The following is a 19,409-nucleotide window of genomic DNA, read 5'->3' as shown; positions in this document are numbered from 1 at the left end:
TTAATCTGAAGTCGTAGCCTGTTTGCAGCCCCGAAACTCAGGAAACAGAAATATTCCAAAATAATAAAAATGGCGAGACAAAATAGCCTTATAACATTTCGTGTCCTCTCGTTTTTGTCAATGAACATGAAGAGATATTTTAGCAGAGTTTTAGTTTTTGTAAACTACATTTAGTCCCGTTTTTATCCGTCAACAATAAAGCATTATATATTTGATTATAGTCTTCGTCACATGACCACCATTTACGTTGCGTCTCGTCTCGTTTTTGTCACGTGATAAAGGTTCGTTGACGACGATATTTTGTCATACATTTCGTTGACAAAAACAACACTAGATGAGACCAAACTCAACTCAAAGTTTTTGGCCTGATTGCAAAACGCTATGTCTGGTGGGGGTGCCTTTCTTCAGCAGGGACAGGGAAGCTTGTCAGAGTTGATGGGAAGCCAAATACAGGGCAGAAAACCTGTAATGGCGCTTTTCCACTGCGTGGTATCAGCACAACTCGACTCGACTCAACTCGCATTTTTGGCGTTTCCACCGCAAAAAAATGGTACCTGGCCCCCTGTAGTCGGCATGTAGGAGCTATAGCCTAGTTAGCCAGCTGGGAGTGAAATGATAGCAAGCGATTACATTACAAGACTGCACTGATTACCTCAATAAAATATTCAGGCTGAGACACGGCTTGCATTTGAAAACACGTATCCTGAAACAAGCACTAAACAGACAACTTTAACATGCCCGTGTTTACGTGCATAGGGATGTACGTGACGCTTCCCTACAGCTGACTGAGTGGCAGAGTCACACATCGGGACACCAATCCTCCCTTTGAATGGCCTGTCGCAATATTCTTCTACTTTTAGTACTATTAGCAAACAGATACAAGGGGGGTATTTCTTAAACATTTTCCATCCGTATTTTTGCCGGTTGGTTCAGTTAATAGTCTACGACAACTGCTCGTAATTTCTGCTTTGCTACTTGGCTCCGGAGTAGGCTTTCTGACCCTTTGTATGACAACCCTGCCCACGACAAGGAGGTACTATTTGCAGTGGAAAACGACCCGTGCTGCTACTAAACCAAGTTGAGTTAAGTCGAGTTGAGTCGAGTAGAGCTAAATGTGCGGTGGAAAATCGCCATATGAGTCTGCAAAAGACTTGAGACTGGGGCAGGGGTTCACCTTCCAGCAGGACAAACCCTAAACATACAGCCAGAGCTACAATCCAATCTGACGCTGAATCTGAAGCTTGAGCTATTTCGAAAAGAAGAATGGGAAAAAATGTCAGTCTGTAGATGTGCAAAGCTGGTAGAGACATACCCCAATAGACCTGCAGTGTAATTGCAGCGATAGGTGGTCCTACAAAGTATTGACTCAGGGGGGCTGAATACTTTTGCACACCACACTTTTCAGTTTTTTATTAAAAAAAAATATATTTTTTTTAGAAGTGTTCATTCCATTTTACAATTATGTGCCACTTTGTGTTGGTCTATCACATAAAATCCCAATAAAATAAATGTACGTGTGGTTGGGTTTTTCCTGGCTCAAAACCCAACAAAGGAGTTCATCAGGGGCAAGAAGTGGAAGGTTTTAGACTGGCCAAGTCAATCTCCAGACTTAAACCCTATAGAGCATGCATGTTACCTGCTAAAAAGGAAACCGAAGGGAGTAACCCCCCAAAACAAACAGCAACTGAATGAGGCTGCGGTGAAAGCCTGGAAAAGCATCACAAAAGAAGAATGCAAAAGTTTGGTGATGTCAATGGGTCACAGGCTTGATGCGGTTATTGCAAGCAAAGTATTTGCGACAAAATATTACGGTTTATTCACTTTAATTTATTTAAAGTCTATCTGTTCCAATACTTTTGCTTGCCTAAAAATTTGGCGTTCCTTTTCAAAAAATGCTATCTTCTAAGTTGTGTATCGGATCCAGATGTTAATACCTGGAAATTAAAGCTGAAATGTTGAGCTATTGTCTCATATTCATCGTTTGGTGTCAAACTCAAATGTTTCCAGTCTACAGCAAAAATAAAGGAATTGGCCTCACCGTTCCAATACTATTGGACGGGACTGTATATGATTTGGGAGAAAATAGCAGTTGGGATAGAGATTCAAATCCAAATACCTCAACCGCTCCACTTGTGTTCTCTCTGGTCCCTCCCTGACACGCTCTACCTACTGTAGCTCCTCCCTCCGAACGACAGTTATGCGCGTTCATGTCTTTTCAATTAATGTCTTTCCCGGTCTTTCCTCGTATCCTTGCTGTCTTAGTGGTGCAAGCAGTTGCTGTTAAACAGGAAATAGGACATTTAGGGGCCGTTGATTGTAGACATTGCTGTTTGTTGGCTGCCGTAGTGCCAAACTGTCAGACTGCTAGGGTCGTGACGCAACTGACGCAACAACATCGGTGCCAAAGTGAATGGACAGTCCCAACAGCCAATAAGAATGGAGAATCGGAGCCTCAGCCATGCTTTTAGATTTACTTGTTAAAATGTTTCCAATCCTGACTTCTGTTTCCATCTGTTGCCTTTATCTGTTTGCCGTCCAGCCTTTCTTTCCATCGTCAACTGATATTTTTCTTTACTCCTTTTTGTTATCCATCGCTGCTTCGCTCCAGGCGTTCTGTGAGACTCTGGAGGAGAGCAACTACCGTCTGCACAAGGAACTGCTGGAGAAGCAGAAAGAGATCGCCTCCCTGAAGCGCAGGCTGCAGGAGAGGGAGCAGGCCATCCTGCTGCTGCAAAAGCATGACAAGTAAGTAGATGTGTACACGCACGCACGCACGCACAGGGCCGCCGCTCCCTATACGCAGGGTAAGCAGAGCGCGTATTACAAAGGAAAAAGAGATGATCCGGGGGGCCCCCAAAATTGAGGTTTCTTAAACAATTTCATGATAATCATTACATTCCAAAAAATATATAAATTAGTTATGAACAGGCCCATCGTTGTTTTTTCTTAATTGTGTAACTTATCACTCAATTTGGACAAATGACGCGTTTCCCCCAATTATGGCCTACCCAGCTTTATCAGGCTGTTTTTGAATGGCGATTGATAATGGCAAGCGGGGCCGGCGGCAGCCAAGGGGCAAGGGTGGGCCAGGCCTGCCCACCAAAATGTGCGCCGTGCCCACCCAATCTATTTTTTTTTTTTTTGAGCCAATTAAAATATGTCTACCAGGACCATTCCTAGCTTCTGATTAGGTGGGCACGGCGACAGCCCACCTCCAAATTCACCCATCACCAGTTTTTCTGTGGTCTCTCCTTAGCAAAGGCACTTTTTTCACACGTTTAAGCTGTTTTTGTTAGTAAATGCTGTTCGCAAAAACTCATCACTACAGCAAATGCGGCCCTGCACACACACACACACAAAAGCACAAGATGTCTGTCAAGTCACATGAAGTTCACAACATGTGCCTTCTCCGAGGCAAAGGAAAAGACTTAGGTGATTGGGGTCCACACACAAGTCGTCAGTGCTAATTCAGTTATGTGACAGTAAGCTCCTTCTGTGTGGTTTGGCCTTTTGTGCATATGTTAACATCACAACCGGACACTAAAACCAGAGTGTTTTGAAGTGGGAGATATTGGAAAAATCTGTATTTCTGTATCCGCGAGGGCTGGGAAACCGGCGGTTTACAGAAAGGGGTCTTGACCTGAATTTTTGCATGGCAATTACATTTCATTTTTTTCATTTAACTTTTATTTATCCTCGAGAGACCAATTGAGGGGTGACCCTCATTTTCAATGACGTCGAGTCAAAACAACAATACAAACAAAATATTCAATGCAAAAACATCAAATACACAACAAGTGAAGAGAAGAAAAAACAAAACGATTGAAACATTTACAGAGTGGGGAAGAGTGGCAGCAATTAAAAGGCATACAGTACAATATAGTCTAATTAAAACAGTTACAAGTAGAGTTTGGCAGATCCAAGATAGTCTGTTTAAATTGGCCAAAGGATATGAATGTATTTAGTTTAATTTTTAGCTGTAAGTTGTTCCAGGAGTCAGGTGCACTGAAGCTAAAAGCTGTCTTTCCCAGCTCAGACCGGGCTTGTGGGACATAAAGCATAAGCATGTCAGTGGAGCGGGTCTGATAAAGCCCATCTGAAACAAGCAGCATTTCTATTAAATAACGAGGAAGCTTCCCAGTCAAGGCTTTGTAAATAAAAACATGCCAATGTGCATCACGTCTCTCTTTAAGGGAGGGCCACCCAACCTTCTCATATAAAAGACAATGATGTGTGTCATAAGCATCTCCTGTGATGAACCTTAAAGCAGAGTGAAAAACTGAGTCTAGGAGTTTTAGACATGAATGTGATGCATGCCGGTAGACCACATCACCGTAATCAAGGACAGACATAAAAACTGCCTCAATAATCCTTTTCCTACTGAACAACGGGAAGGTGGCTTTATTCCTATAAAAATATCCAATCTTTTGTCGCAGACGACAGACAAGATTTTGTATGTGAAATGTAAAAGAGAGTTTTTCATCTATCCAGATGCCAAGATATTTATATTCAGTGACTCTTTCAATATGAGATCCATTATTTGTGTGAATAATAAGATCATTAAAATGTATAGTTTTTGCTCTGGAGAAACACATATATTTGGTTTTGTCTGTATTAAGAACAAGCCTGAGGTCCACTAGACAGTCCTGCAGGGTGTTAAAAGAGCTTTGTAGGTTCTCAATAGATTGGTGCACCGAATCGGAAATGCAATACAGTACTGTGTCGTCAGCGTATAGATGGGCGTGACAGTTTTTTAGCGATGAAACAATGTTATTTTTATAAATTGTGAAAAGAACTGGACCTAAAATTGAGCCCTGTGGGACACCATTTGTAACAGTTAAAAACTCAGACTGGTATCTTCCCAGTTTAACTGACTGCTGTCTATCAGAGAGATAATCCCTAAACCAGCTACATGCAGACTGATCAAAGCCAATGTCATGCAGCCTCTGTAAAAGCAAATGGTGGTCAACAGTATCAAAGGCCTTTGAAAGATCAATAAAAAGTGCTGCACAGTGCTTTTTCTTGTCTAATGCTGTAACAATGTTGTCTACAACCAAAGTCACAGCAGAGACAGTACTGTGACCTGCCCTAAAACCAGATTGGAATGGGCTCAAAATGGAAGCACTAGTTAGAAATGTTTTTAACTGATTATTAATAAGTGATTCTAGAATTTTTGCGAGGCATGGGAGTTTGGAAATTGGCCTGTAGTTATTAAGATTATTTTTGTCACCACCTTTATGTAAAGGAATTACATGAGCTTTTTTCCAAATTTTAGGAACTATTCCAGAGGAGATGGAAAGATTAAAAATATGGGTAATTTGTTTTGATATTATATGTGTAGAGAGCTTGATTGAAAACGGGTCCAAATTGTCCTCTCCCATGTACTTCTTGGGGTTGATGGCGAGGAGCGCATCTACAACAACACTTGTGGGAAGAAGATCAAGGCTGAAAAGAGGAGTTTGAGAGACAGGCGGTACGTTACTACTGGTGGTAGAAGGTCTATATCCTCCATTCTGAAAGAGTTGACCAGTAGCTACAAAATGTTTATTAAAAGCTAAGCCAATCTCTTTTTGATCATTGAGAGTATGACCATTTAATTTGATCTGAGTGGGAACTGTGCTAGAATTGTTTTTATTATAGTTCACAGCTTTCCAAAATAGTGCAGGGTTAGAGTAGCAGTTTGAGATTAATTCAAGGTAGTATTCAGATTTGGCTTTCCTGACCATGGCTGTGCACTTATTCCTAAGGTGTCTAAAAATTGTCCAATTGGTATTATCTCCAGAGCGTCTAGCTACAGACCATGCTTTATTTCTCTCGGAAAATAAATCAGACAGTTCACTTGTAAACCAGGGGTTTGATCTATTTTTTACTCTATGTTTTTTTAGGGGCGCATGCTTGTTTATAATTGAGGTGAAAGTATTGATGAAATGGTCTAAGGCTAACTCAACATCCAAAATTTGCGTAGTCAGTTGAATGTCACTATGATGGAGATCACTTAAAAAGGCTTGCTCATTAAAACCTTTAAAATTACATGTACTCACTGGCTCAAGAAGAACCTCAATGTGCAGGCTCACAACGTTGTTCTATGGTGTTTGATGAGACACATTATCACCATCTACTGGCCTTGCATGATTACCTCAGCATTTTCAATAGTTTTTGAGTTGTCATGTGTACAGAGAGATATTCATAAACACTGTCATGTGTACCGGAGTTTTTCTGCAAAGGGAGAAGGGAAAAACGTGTTCCCGTCTACATGTTGACACGGCCTGAGTCAATAAGTAAAATAATCGATTTTTCGATGCATCTCGATTCTCTGGCGAATAAATAAATAATAATAAATTGAATTCGCCACCAGGGGGTGCTGCAGCACCTGCCGCACCCCTACTAGTACTTCCTGTGCCACTGCGCATGCGCACCAAACACATGTGCAAGGTGTTTACAAGAGTGGCGACAAAACGCCTGAGAGCAGCAAACCAATATGACCTGCACCGGCTTCTTTATTTCTGTTTACGTTTTGAATTCCAAGCCATACTTTTTGTACAATGTGTTGAAATGACATAGAAAATTATAGAATAGAAATCCCTTTATTCGCAACGGAGAAATTTACATGATTTACAAGATTAGAAATAAATTAAAACCAAATGAGTTTTTTTTTTACATACTTCCATATTGTGTTATTGCATTTTTCATAGAAAGTCATATTTGTGACAAGAAAAGCTTTTTCTCTAATAAAATATTAGAGAAGCTTATTCATCTGTTTGTCTTATTTCTTTTGGAAATCAATTGTGTAGTCAAATGACTCAAATCAAACAAATGATTTGCCAACTTTTGTATGTGCAAAAGTTTGTGAACCCTGAGCTGCATTGCTTAACTCGTAGCAGATAAACACAATGAGGTAGGCCAAATTGAGTGATGAAATGGACCAATGTAATGACAGATCTTTAGGGAAGAAATTGGGCGGCACTACATAAAACAGAGATGACACCAAGTCAGTTTAGGCTTACCAAAGTGAACCCATACAGGTCAGACATGCCAAGATGAAAGGAAATCTCAGGGGATCTCACGAATAGAGTTGTGATGAGTCCCATCGGTCCACCTTGAGGCAAATCATCTACAGATGGAGAGCTTTTAGAGTCACTGAACATCTGTCTAGAAGTGGACTTCCTTCAAAACCGGGGCAACCGTGGCTCAGGTGGTTAAGCGGGTTGGCCAATGATCCAAGGGTTGGCGGTTCGATCCCCGCTCTGCCACCAGTGTCATGGTTGTTGTGTCCTTGGGCAAGACACTTCACCCACCTTGCCTCGTGTGAATGTGTATGATTGCTGTATGTTTGAGGTGGTGGTCAGAGGGGCCGTAGGCGCTGAATGGCAGCCACGCTTCCGTCAGTCTGCCCCAGGGCAGTATGGTAGTTTTCCACCACCAGTATGACTGTGTGTGAATGAATGGAACCTGGAACCCTGTAAAGCGTCTTTGAGTGCCTTGAAAAGCGCTATATAAATCCAATCCATTATTATTATTTATTAAAAATATCTCAAGAGTCTCACCTGTCTGTAATCAATGTAAATCCATGATAGGTAATTTAGCACACTCATTTTGGTAATGTAGCAAACTCCATTCATATTGAAAAAGTGGTTTTCAATGCTTCTGAGGCTTTTGGGAAACGTTTGGAACCTAACCCTCTTGTGGCAATTCTGGGAGCTACAAGTCCCTTATCTTTTATTAATGAATATGAGAAGAAGGATATTGAATTTGGGATGGTGATTGCCAAGAAATTGATTTTACCTGTGTGGAAGTTGGACTCTGTCCCTACATACATTAAGCGCTCTGAGTGAGAGAAGAGCGCTACATAAATAAAATGAATTATTATTATTATTATTTATTATTAATTACGGGCCCTCAAGTATTGAGGGGCCGTAATTATTGTTCTCCACCATACTTATTCTTATTCTTCCATGACATTTTTCTAGCTGCTACTCCTCCCACACTGTTGCACTTAGACACTCCAAATTTTCACAGAACGTGCATCACTACCCCACGGGGTGTGCTATTATACAGTTTTTTGATTTTTCACAAGGGGGCGCTGTTATTAAGCCCTGACTGAAGAAAGTTTGAGAGGCCATGCCCCTCACACCGTAAGTCCGATTCACTTGAAATTTCTCACACAGGTGTATGTTAGGGTGCTCCACAAAAAAGCCTCTGGGACCATATAAATCCACCTGGGAATATTTTCCGCTAATTAGCATAAACTGAAAAACAGGCCTCTTCAAGTATTCTAATGTATCCAAACTGATCCATGATCCATGGTATGCGATAAATAGACCCAACACCATAATATGAGAAACATCCCCATAACATGATGTCTGTGCCACCATGCTTCACTGTCTTCAAAGTGTACTGTGGCTTGAATAGGGGCCGCAGACAGTTTGTCAGACGACCCCCAAAAACTGAATTCAGAGGAATTGTGGAAGGTGGTCCAATCGTCCTGGGCTGAAACACCTGTTCACAGGTGCCATAAGTTGGTCGGCTCCCTGCAACACAGATGCTCAGAAACAGAGGTTATACAACTAAATATTAGCTCAGTGATTCATAGAAAAGCTAAATCTTCATGCATTTTCAGTTGATAGAGTAAATGATTGAGTTGTAAAGAAAAATGCAGACACTGCTATTTTTTTGAACTGTCTAATATTCCTTTTTCTTCACTTTCTTCACTTTTCTTCATATTTGGAGTTGGAATAGAATGTGCAATGTCCCCAATGCATTTGCGTGTTTGGAAATAAAAGCTATGATAAGGATTTTGATCTTTACTCAAACACACTGCTATTATTTTGAACACAACTGTATGTGTTGACCATGGACTGCGGCTGCTAATTTAGATGTGCTTTGTTCTGTATGTTATGTGTGTTTGTATGCACCATCTGTTCTTTAAACTGAAAACTACAATAAACATATTTAAAATAAAAATATCCACAAGCGCCAAAAGAAAATAGATTTTTCAGGTAAAAGCCAACCCAAACATTATATCTAGAGATTTGAAGACCTCTCTTAAAGCATCTTAAAGCATAAAGAACATTCTCCCAAGTAAAGAACGGTGGTGGCAAATGGTCTGCAAATCTCCAGATGTACTGTTTGTGTTTGCTTTTACTTGAAAAATCACTTTACTTGTAGAGCTGAAAGTCCACTTCAGTCACTCTTAAAGCTCTCCATCTGTAGATGATTTGCCTCACGATGGACCGATTGAACTCAAACTTTTTTTAAATTAATTTATAGCTGTCCCCAGACAAATGTCCAGCATCACAACTCTATTCCTGAGATCCTCTGAGATTTTCTTTCCCTTTTGGCATGTCTGACCTGTTTGGTTTCACTTTTGTGGGCCTAAACTGACCTGGTTTGATCTCTGTTTAATCTAGTGCTGCCCAATTTCTTCCCTTAAGATCTCTCATTACATTGGTCCATTTCATCACTCAATTTCGCCCACCTGATTGTGTTTACCTGCTCGATTTAAGCATGTCAGGGTTCACAAACTTTTGCACTTACAAACGTTGGCAAATAATTTGTTTTATTTGTTTTAAAAATTGATTTCCGGAAAATAAAAATGTTGAATGTATAAACAAACATCTGTCATTTCATATAAAAAATACCGGTATTGATAAAAATGAATTAATAATGGTTAAACTAAATACAATTCCAAAAGGCTCAAGGGGTTCACATACTTTCAAGCAGCACTGTGTATATGTATATATATATATATTTGAACATCACGCATGGAAATGTAAATAAAAAAATTGTTGCATCGAGATACATCGATAATCGGTTAAGAATCGAATCGTTGACCTGTGAATCGGAATCAAATCGAAATTCCCACATCTAATCAGAACATGTGTCTGTTTCTCACTGTCTATCTGTCCATCCCAGTGGTGAGTGTGTGAGCCCAGAGTCTCTGTGTGGTCTGTCAGCTCAGTGCAGTGATAGCAGTGCAGACGCAGATGTGGAGTCGTCTGCTGCAGAGGCTGACCAGGATATATCTGACGACCCCGGGTAAAAAATGCACACCCAAACACACAATCAAATAAGATGTAGGAGTTTGCACCTCAAACACAACTCAACACAACAAAGTCTTTAATCAAATAATAGTTACATGTGTAACCCTCTAGGGTCTAGAGGTATTTTCTCGGATTTTACATACTACTATTAAGACCTATTTCAAATGTGCAAAAAGATAAAATATACCAAAGTGTTTTATATGGAAATGTCCAGCCCTTTGTTTTCTGAGGTCTACTTATGTCCTAGACCATTGTGTAAATAAATGATTGGCTAAAATGCTGAAAAATTAATTGCGATATTTGAAAAACCTGGTAATTTGTGTGAAAGAAGAACCTTTTGTCATCCTGATGAATTGTTTTGGCTCTTGATACTAATAATAGCTTCTCCTAAGCCTTGTCTTCAAGAATGCAGTGGAAAGTTTCCAAAACACAGTAGGAAAGTGCACAAAACATGACTAATATGAAATTTGGTCTAGACACTTTTTGGTAGGAAAAAAGCGTCTGGACCTTGTTGTCTCTAACTACTTTCACAAAATATAAAGAAACTAAAACTGCAAGCAGTTGTGAACGGGGGCCAAGCCTGCCACGCGACTCGGGATCGGGCGTCGTAGTCCACGGCGCCGGCCCCTCGCTTCAGGGAATCCGGGGAGGTAAAGTTTTTGAATGTAAGATGTTCGGTTTGGGAGTTATAGACAAAAAGGCAAAAAAAATTGCAGAGAAAGATGCTCAAGCGGATAAGGAGATGTATACTTTTTGTGTTTTTGGCGCCCCCTTTTAGAGCAATTTAACGAAAATGTAGAACCAACCTGAGAACCATAGGACAAACACATGTGTAAAGTTTGGTGTCAATAGGATGAATCGTTTTGGATTTAGGAGCAGTTAGGTACAAGGTAGCTAATGGGCGAATCTTTAAAGCTCTACAGTTTGGTCTTCCGACGGTCGTATAATAATTCTTTATAGGGGAGAGTGGCCTAAGTTGTGCCGGTGGGCAAGTTGTGCCACCCCTTGTTTCTAGAAAACCATAGAAGAAATTGGAAATGTGACCACATATTTAAGAAGAGCCATACATTTAACTCATCCTGTAAAGAAGGGAGAAACATGGAACAAGATATAAGCAAATTTAAGCTAAAAAAAACAGTTTTTTGCCTTTCAAAGTAAAATTTCCATGATCAAGGTTTTTTGATTACTGTGTCTGAACAATTAGAGAAAAGTTTGAAAACATTTGACACATGTTTTATTGCTTTAGTATGCTACACTTTGAGTCTATACAGTTATCACGATGTCAGCCCTAAACTGCTGCATCATGCTTATTATCCAAAATTCTGGGGATGGGGTGAGTTGTGCCAGAGGGCCTAGGTGAGTTATAAGTAAGTAAGTAAGTAAAATGTATTTATAAAAGCACATTTATAAGTAGGTAGGTAAAAAATGAAGGTACAATAACAATAACCAAAATAAAAGACATAAAGCCCAGACATCCACATATAAACAAAGATAGTAGTGCAGAGGTAAGATAGTTAATGGGGAGGAAAAACCAAGGAGTACAGATTTTGAGCCTTGATTTAAAGGCAGAAATTGAGGGGGAATCGCATATGCCAGGTGGCAGTTGGTTCTACAAGGGCGGAGCAGCTAGTGCAAAGTACATTTCTGAGAGTTGTGCCATTGGCATGGCTGTATATGCTGGTCACCAAAAGAAAGTGATTGTCTACAGTAGCTCAGAAGAGACTGACATCTCCATTCCACTTAACGACAGCACTGATGGGAGTTCAGATGGCCAGAAAGATGGTGATGGTGACTTTGTCAGTGTGAGCTTAGCAGGTAAAACCACCTAGATCTGCTAGGCCTTGTTTAAGAAAATTGTCCTTCAATCTTTGTAAAATATTTACTTTATTTACTTTAAATAAACCTTAAATAAGTGATTGTCTAATGGATTTGTCTTGCATTACAGTTTATGAGATATATATCAATGGCACAATTTACCCCATGGTATTCTCTCTTGTGGCACAACTTACACCACACAGGGGGCAAGTTGTGCCACAAGACAACTTTTTTTCCGAAAGCTATATTTCTTCAACAGTTTATTCCAGATCCAACGTTTTTATTGCCAGGGATGCACAACACCCTGAAATATATGTACATATTTGAGTTGGAGACTTTACTGTCAAGGCCTCACTTTAAAGTCACTTTGAGTAAAAAGTGGCACAACTTAGGCCACTCTCCCCTACAACTTTTGCTCGTGGGAGTCGGTAGAGCATAATTCTTTTGGTTTCGTCCAAATCGGGCAAAAACTCTAGGAGGAGTATGTTTTGGTGACTTAAACAGTTTTTGCAACGTAGCGAAAAATCTATCCAATTGCAAATGGGCGTGGCCATACTAAAATATGCAGCATACTTCAGTGAATATGTGGATATTAAGTTTTTGAATGTGGGATGTTGGGTTGGGGAGTTATGAGCAAAAAGAGATTGTCAGCCACTCCGCTGTAATGCACTTTTTTGAATTTCCTGCCCAAAAAAAACTAAATCTTCTTAATAAGTCCCGTCCACATTAATATTTCTTGGCCATATTTTTTATATAGACTCGGATATTCCCCATGATGGTCTCCCTTGAGTTTTAAGCGGCTAGCTACAAGATATCAACTTTTTGCGTTTATGGCGCCCCCTTTTGGCAAAATGTTCCAGTTTTTTTTGAGGATGTTCCTTAGGGCAGCACGAATGTATGTCTAAAATGTTGTCTTGATACTATGTTTAGTTTTGGATTTATAATCACTTGCATACAAGGTAGTACAGGGATGCTAATCGGCTAATCTTTAAAGCGCTACCGTTTGGTCTTCCGATGGTCGTAGAAAAAATCTTTATACAACTCTTGCTCGTGGGAGTCGGTATAGCATAATGCTTTTGGTTTCGTCCAAATCGGGCGAAAACTGTAGGAGGAGTGTGTTTTGGTGACTGACACAGTTTTTGCAACATAGCAAAAAATCTATCCTATCGCAAATGGGCGTGGCCTATCTCAAAAGATGCAGCTGACTTGTGGGCATCTGTGGATATAGTTTTTGACTGTGGGATGTTATAGCCCCACACACGTTTTCTTTGCTGTTGTTACAAGATATACATTTGTTGTGGTTTTGGCGCCCCCTATTGATACATTTCGCAAAACTTCCTGAGGTGGAAAGATGCAGCTCAATTTACCGAACAAGTGGATGTCAAGTTTTTGAATGTGCGATGTTTGGTTGGGGAGTTATGAGCAAAAGCAGATTCTCAGCCTCTCCATAGTAAAGACACTTTTTTGAATTTCCCGCCAAAAGACTTTGCGAAAACAGGGGAAAAAAATTAAAAACAATTTTTTTAAATAAGTCCCACCCACATAGGAATTTTATAGACTCAGGTATGCCCCATGATAGTCTCCCTTGAGTTTCAAGAATTTTTTATTTATTTTTTTAACAGGATTGGCTGAATCTTTAAAGCGCTACCTTTTGGTCTTCCAATGGTCGTAGAACAATTCTTCATACAACTTTTGCTCGTGGGAGTCGGTAGAGCATAATGCTTTTGGTTTCGTCGAAATCGGGCAAAAACTGTAGGAGGAGTATGTTTTGGTGACTGACACAGTTTTTGCGATGTAGCGAAAAATCTATATATACGCCAATGGACGTGGCCTATCTCAAAAGATGCAGCTGACTTGTGGGCATCTCTGGATATAAGTTGTGGGAGTTATAGCCCCAAACGTGTTTTCCTTTGTTGTAGCGCCACCTAGTGGCCGGAATGTCTGAATTTTTTCGTCTGCGTACCAGGCACGGACCTGGATCTAGTCATGCAAGTGGAAACCCTTTACGGTTTGGGCTGCAGCACCAGTTTTACGTAAGGAATAAGAATAAGCGGAATAAGAATACAAGTCCCAGCAAAAACAATAGGGTTCCCTGCCCAGCAGGGCTATGGAACCGCGTCGCTCTGCAAAACGCGGTCCCAGGCCCTTCTTGGGCTTGGCCCCCTAATTAGACTGAATGAAGACTTTGAACCACATATTATGATTCATGGGACAGTGTTTCCCCTAGAATTTTTTTTAGGCCCGGTGGTAAGAGCTGATAAAGAGTATGCGCGCCGCGTGCGTACCAAATTTCTAGAAGAAATTGACCAAAACTAACCCCATTTGGGATGAGCCTCTTTTGACAGCCCGTTAAAAATGAGGGCATAGGGTTATGCTTTCACATTCAGTACATTTGTACATGTGGTGTTTCTCACAGGATTTGTAGATCCTGCTGGGTGAGAATGGACCTTCTAGTGGGGTCTGGGGGCATGCCCCTGCAGAAGAAAATCTTATCCTTTTTAAGGTTAAATGCATCAATCTGGTGCGCTTTGAGAGGTGAACTCTGATTAATTATGTGCTCTGTAAACAACTGTCATATGTCCTGCCTATAACTATTTTCTGTAATAATTTGAAGACACAAGCCATGTAAACTATTGAAGAAAAACACATGGATTTCAATAAAAAACAATAAACACTAAGATCTAATATAGACAGGTCCTGTCTAGTACTCATTTCTGGAATAAACTGAATCACCTCACCTTGAAGCTAGCCTATTGAAACATTTTCTTTATTTTTTTTATGCTTGTTGAAAATAAATTAATTAACATAGGCTACACATCATGATTGATGTGTGCTACATTCCCTATTCCGCAAATTCCCTATTCCGCCCATTATATTTCATCTAGCCTATTTCTCAATTTAAAACATAAAAATAAAGTAGCATTGAAAATACAAAGAAATAGGGCTACAATAGCTGTTTTCAAGATAACTTAACAGTTAAAACAATAAGTAAATTAATATGTCCCTTGAAAATGAATTAATGCTTTTCTGAGAATGTCAAAGGCAGTAGCAGTGTGGCACTTCTGTAAACTTACTGAAACGTGTGAATGCCGTTTTTTTCTACGCTGTCTCTGCTGTTGATACAGATTGGTTTTGTTGACTTTCTAAGTTTTGCTCAGCACTTTTTCCTGTTCAACGTCCGTGTTACTGAGTCCTTAATATTTCCATAGAGCAGGCGCTGGTTTTATTTTTGCCACTAGTTCAGCGTTTGCTTGCTAGTCATGCTCCTGCTCATTGGCTTCCGTGTTTAACAAGTGCGCACCGAATGCACACACGCATCACGCCCGCCGTGCGCAAACACACACACACACACACACAAGCAGACACACAGATCAGCTGATGGGATGATCAAACGAGAGGATGTAAAGACAGGCGCACACGAGGGGTAGACCGACAGTGCCGCGCAAACGCTCGCAGATGATTATTACGGAGTCGATTAAAAATGTATAAAAAAATAAATAAATAAAAAATTAAGTCAGGCTGCTGTTGGCCTGGCGGGGGGTCCCGTTGGCCTGGCGGGGTCGCCAGGCCTGTATAATGGTATAAACACTGTGGGATGTTTACTAATAAAAAAGGAAGCATCACAAATTTTTCAAACAAACCATTCAGTAAATATAAAAACACGCAGGAAAAACAATAATTACAAACTATTTACACACTATGTATATATACACTGTACACTATTTACAAGCTAAGTGTCAATGCCATGCCACTTTGCAAAACAGTTCCTGTCCACGTGCAGGCATAAGGCAACATTGCAGCTGGGTGTGTGGGTGCTGGTGGTATTCGAGGTGTGGGTGGCGCTCGGATTGGTAGCTGGGGAGTTCGGGCACAGGACCTATTTGATACAGGTGATGGTGTAGCTGGAGGCCGTATACCTGTGCGCCTTTTGGACCTGGACCTTGTGCTGGCCAGGGAAGAAGGCGTTGCCACAGGTAGTGCTGATGCTGCAGCAGTGGAAGGTGCTGGGCTGGACTCAGGCAGCTCTTAGTCCTGTGAAAAAAAGGACAAGAAAGCCTCCGTTTTCTTCTTTGTAACTGAAAACCCCAAATGCTGTTTACGCTTACGTTCACGTTTATGCTCTCGTTTTTGCGAGCCACTTCTTTATTTATTCCCCCTGTGTTGTTGTGAGCGTAGTACGCTGGTAAATGCGCAGAGACGGCTCAGTGTTCACCGACAGCTACGTGACATCGTAGCACACAGTGTATCCCACTGATTAATTTAATGACGAGGAAAAACACCACACAATAAACAGCTCACATTTTTTGCCAAAACACAAGACTCTCTTCACTCTTACCGAGGTGACTACACACGGTGGAAATGATTCTTTCGACCAATAAACAGACGCCATGTGTAGCTCCGCCTTTTCGGCACCCTTTCGGGCGGCTGGTACCCCAACGGAGGAGTACTGAAAATAGGAGCGGCTTAGAGCGGTTAGGCTCGCTTATATCTGTACCCTACCCAACTTTTGGCAAATGGAAAGCCAAAATAACTGGACCGAACCGCTCCGACCCGCTCTACTTGGTGGAAACGAGGCATTAGGTGTGTGTGTGTGTGTGATGGGAGGGGAGAAGGTTAACTGATTTCCAACTGCCCTTTATTTTCATTGTACAAAGCGACAACAAGTGACCCTTGTTTCATAATAATACTACACTCAACAAAAATATAAACGCAACACTTTTGTTTTTGCTCCCATTTTTCATGAGATGGACTTAAAGATCTAAAATTCATTCCAGATACACAATATTACCATTTTTCTAAATGTGTGATAGTGAGCACTTCTGCTTTGCTGAGATAATCCATCCCACCTCACAGGTGTGCCACATCAAGATGCTGATCTGACATCATGATTAGTGCACAGGTGTGCCTTAGACTGTCCACAATAAAAGGCCACCCTGAAATGTGCAGTTTTGTCTCACAGCAAAATGCCACAGATGCCACAAGCATTGAGGGAGCGTGCAATTGGCATGCTGACAGCAGGAATGTCAACCAGATCTGTTGCTCGTGCATTGAATGTTCATTTCTCCACCATAAGCCGTCTCCAAAGGCGTTTCAGAGAATATGGCGGTACATCCAACCGGCCTCACAACCGCAGACCACGTGTAACCACACCAGCCCAGGACCTCCACATCCAGCAGGTTCACCTCCAAGATCGTCTGAGACCAGCCACTGAGACAGCTGCTGAAACAATTGGTTTGCATAACTAAACAATTTCTGCACAAACTGTCAGAAACCGTCTCAGGGAAGCTCAACTGCATGCTCGTCGTCCTCATCGGAGTCTTGACCTGACTCCAGCTCGTCGCCGTAACAGACTTGAGTGGGCAAATGCTCACATTCGATGGCGTCTGGCACGTTGGAGAGGTGTTCTCTTCATGGATGAATCTCGGTTTACATTGTTCAGGGCAGATGGCAGACAGCGTGTGTGGCGTTGTGTGGGTGAGCGCTTTGCTGATGTCAATGTTGTGGATCGAGTGGCCCATGGTGGTGGTGGGGTTATCTGTTATGGACGAAGAACACAGGTGCATTTTATTGATGGCATTTTGAATGCACAGAGATACCGTGATGAGATCCTGAGGCCCATTGTTGTGCCATACATCCATGAACATCACCTCATGTTTCAGCAAGATAATGCACGGCCCCATGTTGCAAGGATCTGTACACAATTCTTGGAAGCTGAAAATGTCCCAGTTCTTGCATGGCCAGCATACTCACCGGACATGTCACCCATTGAGCATGTTTGGGATGTGCTTGACCGGCGTATACGACAGTGTGCACCACTTCCCACTAATATCCAGCAACTTCGCACAGCCATTGGTCACACCAGATACTGACTGGTTCTGAGTCCCCAGACCCCCAATAAAGCAAAAAAATGCACATTTCAGAGTGGCCTTTTATTGTGGACAGTCTAAGGCACACCTGTGCACTAATCATGATGTCAGATCAGCATCTTGATGTGGCACACCTATGAGGTGGGATGGATTATCTCAGCAAAGCAGAAGTGCTCACTATCACACATTTAGACAGATTTGTGAACAATGTTTGAGAGAAATGGTAAAATTGTGTATCTGGAATGAATTTTAGATCTTTAAGTCCATCTCATGAAAAATGGGAGCAAAAACAAAAGTGTTGCGTTTATATTTTTGTTGAGTGTAATAAAAATGTGTACACGCTCAAATTTCACAAATGTGTCCGTATGCACGGACGCAGTAGCGGCCTTAGCTATGTTTCAACCCATTCAATTCAATTCAATTTCATTTTTTTTATTTTTTTTTATAAATAATTATTGAGCATGCTGCCGGGCCCAGGGGCCTCAGGGGGCCCTAGGCCAGAGATATTCATAGTAACTTTTCATGTCGCATTGTCAAAGAGCTCAGTCACTCATGTCAATAACAGGGTCCAAAAAGGAATAAGCCTAAATATAAGGAAATAAATCATCATGGGCCCATCAACTAGTAGGGGAGAAATACAAAAGCATAAGAAAACAGCATTAGTAGCTCTGTCTAAGGGGCTTCATGATGAGCCTTTAGGGCCCCCACACACATACAAGAATAAGATTTCTATGTGTAAATTATATACTGTTCATAAAAAGTAGCTATCCACCCTGTATCTGTTGAAATGAGTCTCTCCATCATAGAAAATGAGTCTGCAGACCAATCTACTGTTTTTACAGTTGCAGAGTAAAGAGTGCTGCCTGATTTAAGAAAAATCTGAAAAATAATGTTCCTTCTGCATCTCAGGATTTGATATAGCCTCTAAATTTTCCCCTCAAAGTGCACCTGATTGATGCATTTTAATTCAAAAGGCACACATTTTCTTCTGGGCGGGATGCCCCCGGACCCCCCAAGAAGGACCAGGGTCCCTCCCACAATATCCCTAAATCCTTTGAGAAACACTGACTTCCTTAATATGTTTTTACCATTAATTGTATATGTCCGGAAAAGTCATTCTACCTGACTGGATAGGTAGGGGGGGGGGGGGGGGCCTTTAAGAGTCTGCACCCAGTGGCCCATCATCTCATAAACCGTCTACGAACCAACTTGATTCTACAATCTGTTTTCTTTTTGCGGGCAGCATGCACAGCATTCACAAGAAATATGTATTAAAAAATATATATATAAGATTTTATTTAATTTTTGATTTTCAAGAAAATTAAAAAAAGTGTGGGGCCCCACACTAGGTCTTGAAACGGGCCCCCAGATCGTTAAGGCCGCCACTGCATGGACGCAGACTCCAGAGCAGGGGTGTCAAACTCTGGCCCGCGGGCCAAATCTGTCCCGTTTCAATATTTAATCTGGCCCGCGAACCAATTCGGCAATTCCATTCAATTTGGCCCGCGAAAAAAATATATATATATATGATTTTTTATTTTTTTTTTCTCATGCGGAGCCTGTGCCATGTCCGCACGTCGCACACGCTCTCAACCGTTAGGACACTCGCATAGCTTACCACTAGGAATGTCTGCTGAAAGTTCCACAGCTCAGGATTTTAAGCCATGAATTGATGAACTTGCATTGA

At 41.2% G+C, this 19,409-nt stretch overlaps 1 protein-coding gene across 4 annotated transcripts in view; it reads left to right on the top strand.

The window, feature by feature from the left end:
* The window catches only part of LOC307267545 (sorting nexin-16-like), a 118,440-nt gene that overhangs the window by 74,584 nt on the left and 24,447 nt on the right, over positions 1–19,409 (top strand). For all 4 annotated transcript variants that reach the window (XM_080049892.1, XM_080049891.1, XM_080049890.1 and 1 more), the window contains exons 6-7: positions 2,609–2,745; positions 9,913–10,035. In XM_080049892.1, coding sequence (XP_079906018.1) covers positions 2,609–2,745; positions 9,913–10,035 — 260 coding nt within the window. The remainder of the gene's footprint in view (positions 1–2,608; positions 2,746–9,912; positions 10,036–19,409) is intronic.

This window comes from Ammodytes marinus, assembly GCF_949987685.1.
Source record: "Ammodytes marinus genome assembly, chromosome: 21".
Lineage (NCBI taxonomy): Eukaryota > Metazoa > Chordata > Actinopteri > Uranoscopiformes > Ammodytidae > Ammodytes > Ammodytes marinus.
The sequence above is the reverse complement of the archived record's forward strand: the minus strand, read 5'-3'. Positions and strand labels throughout refer to the sequence as shown.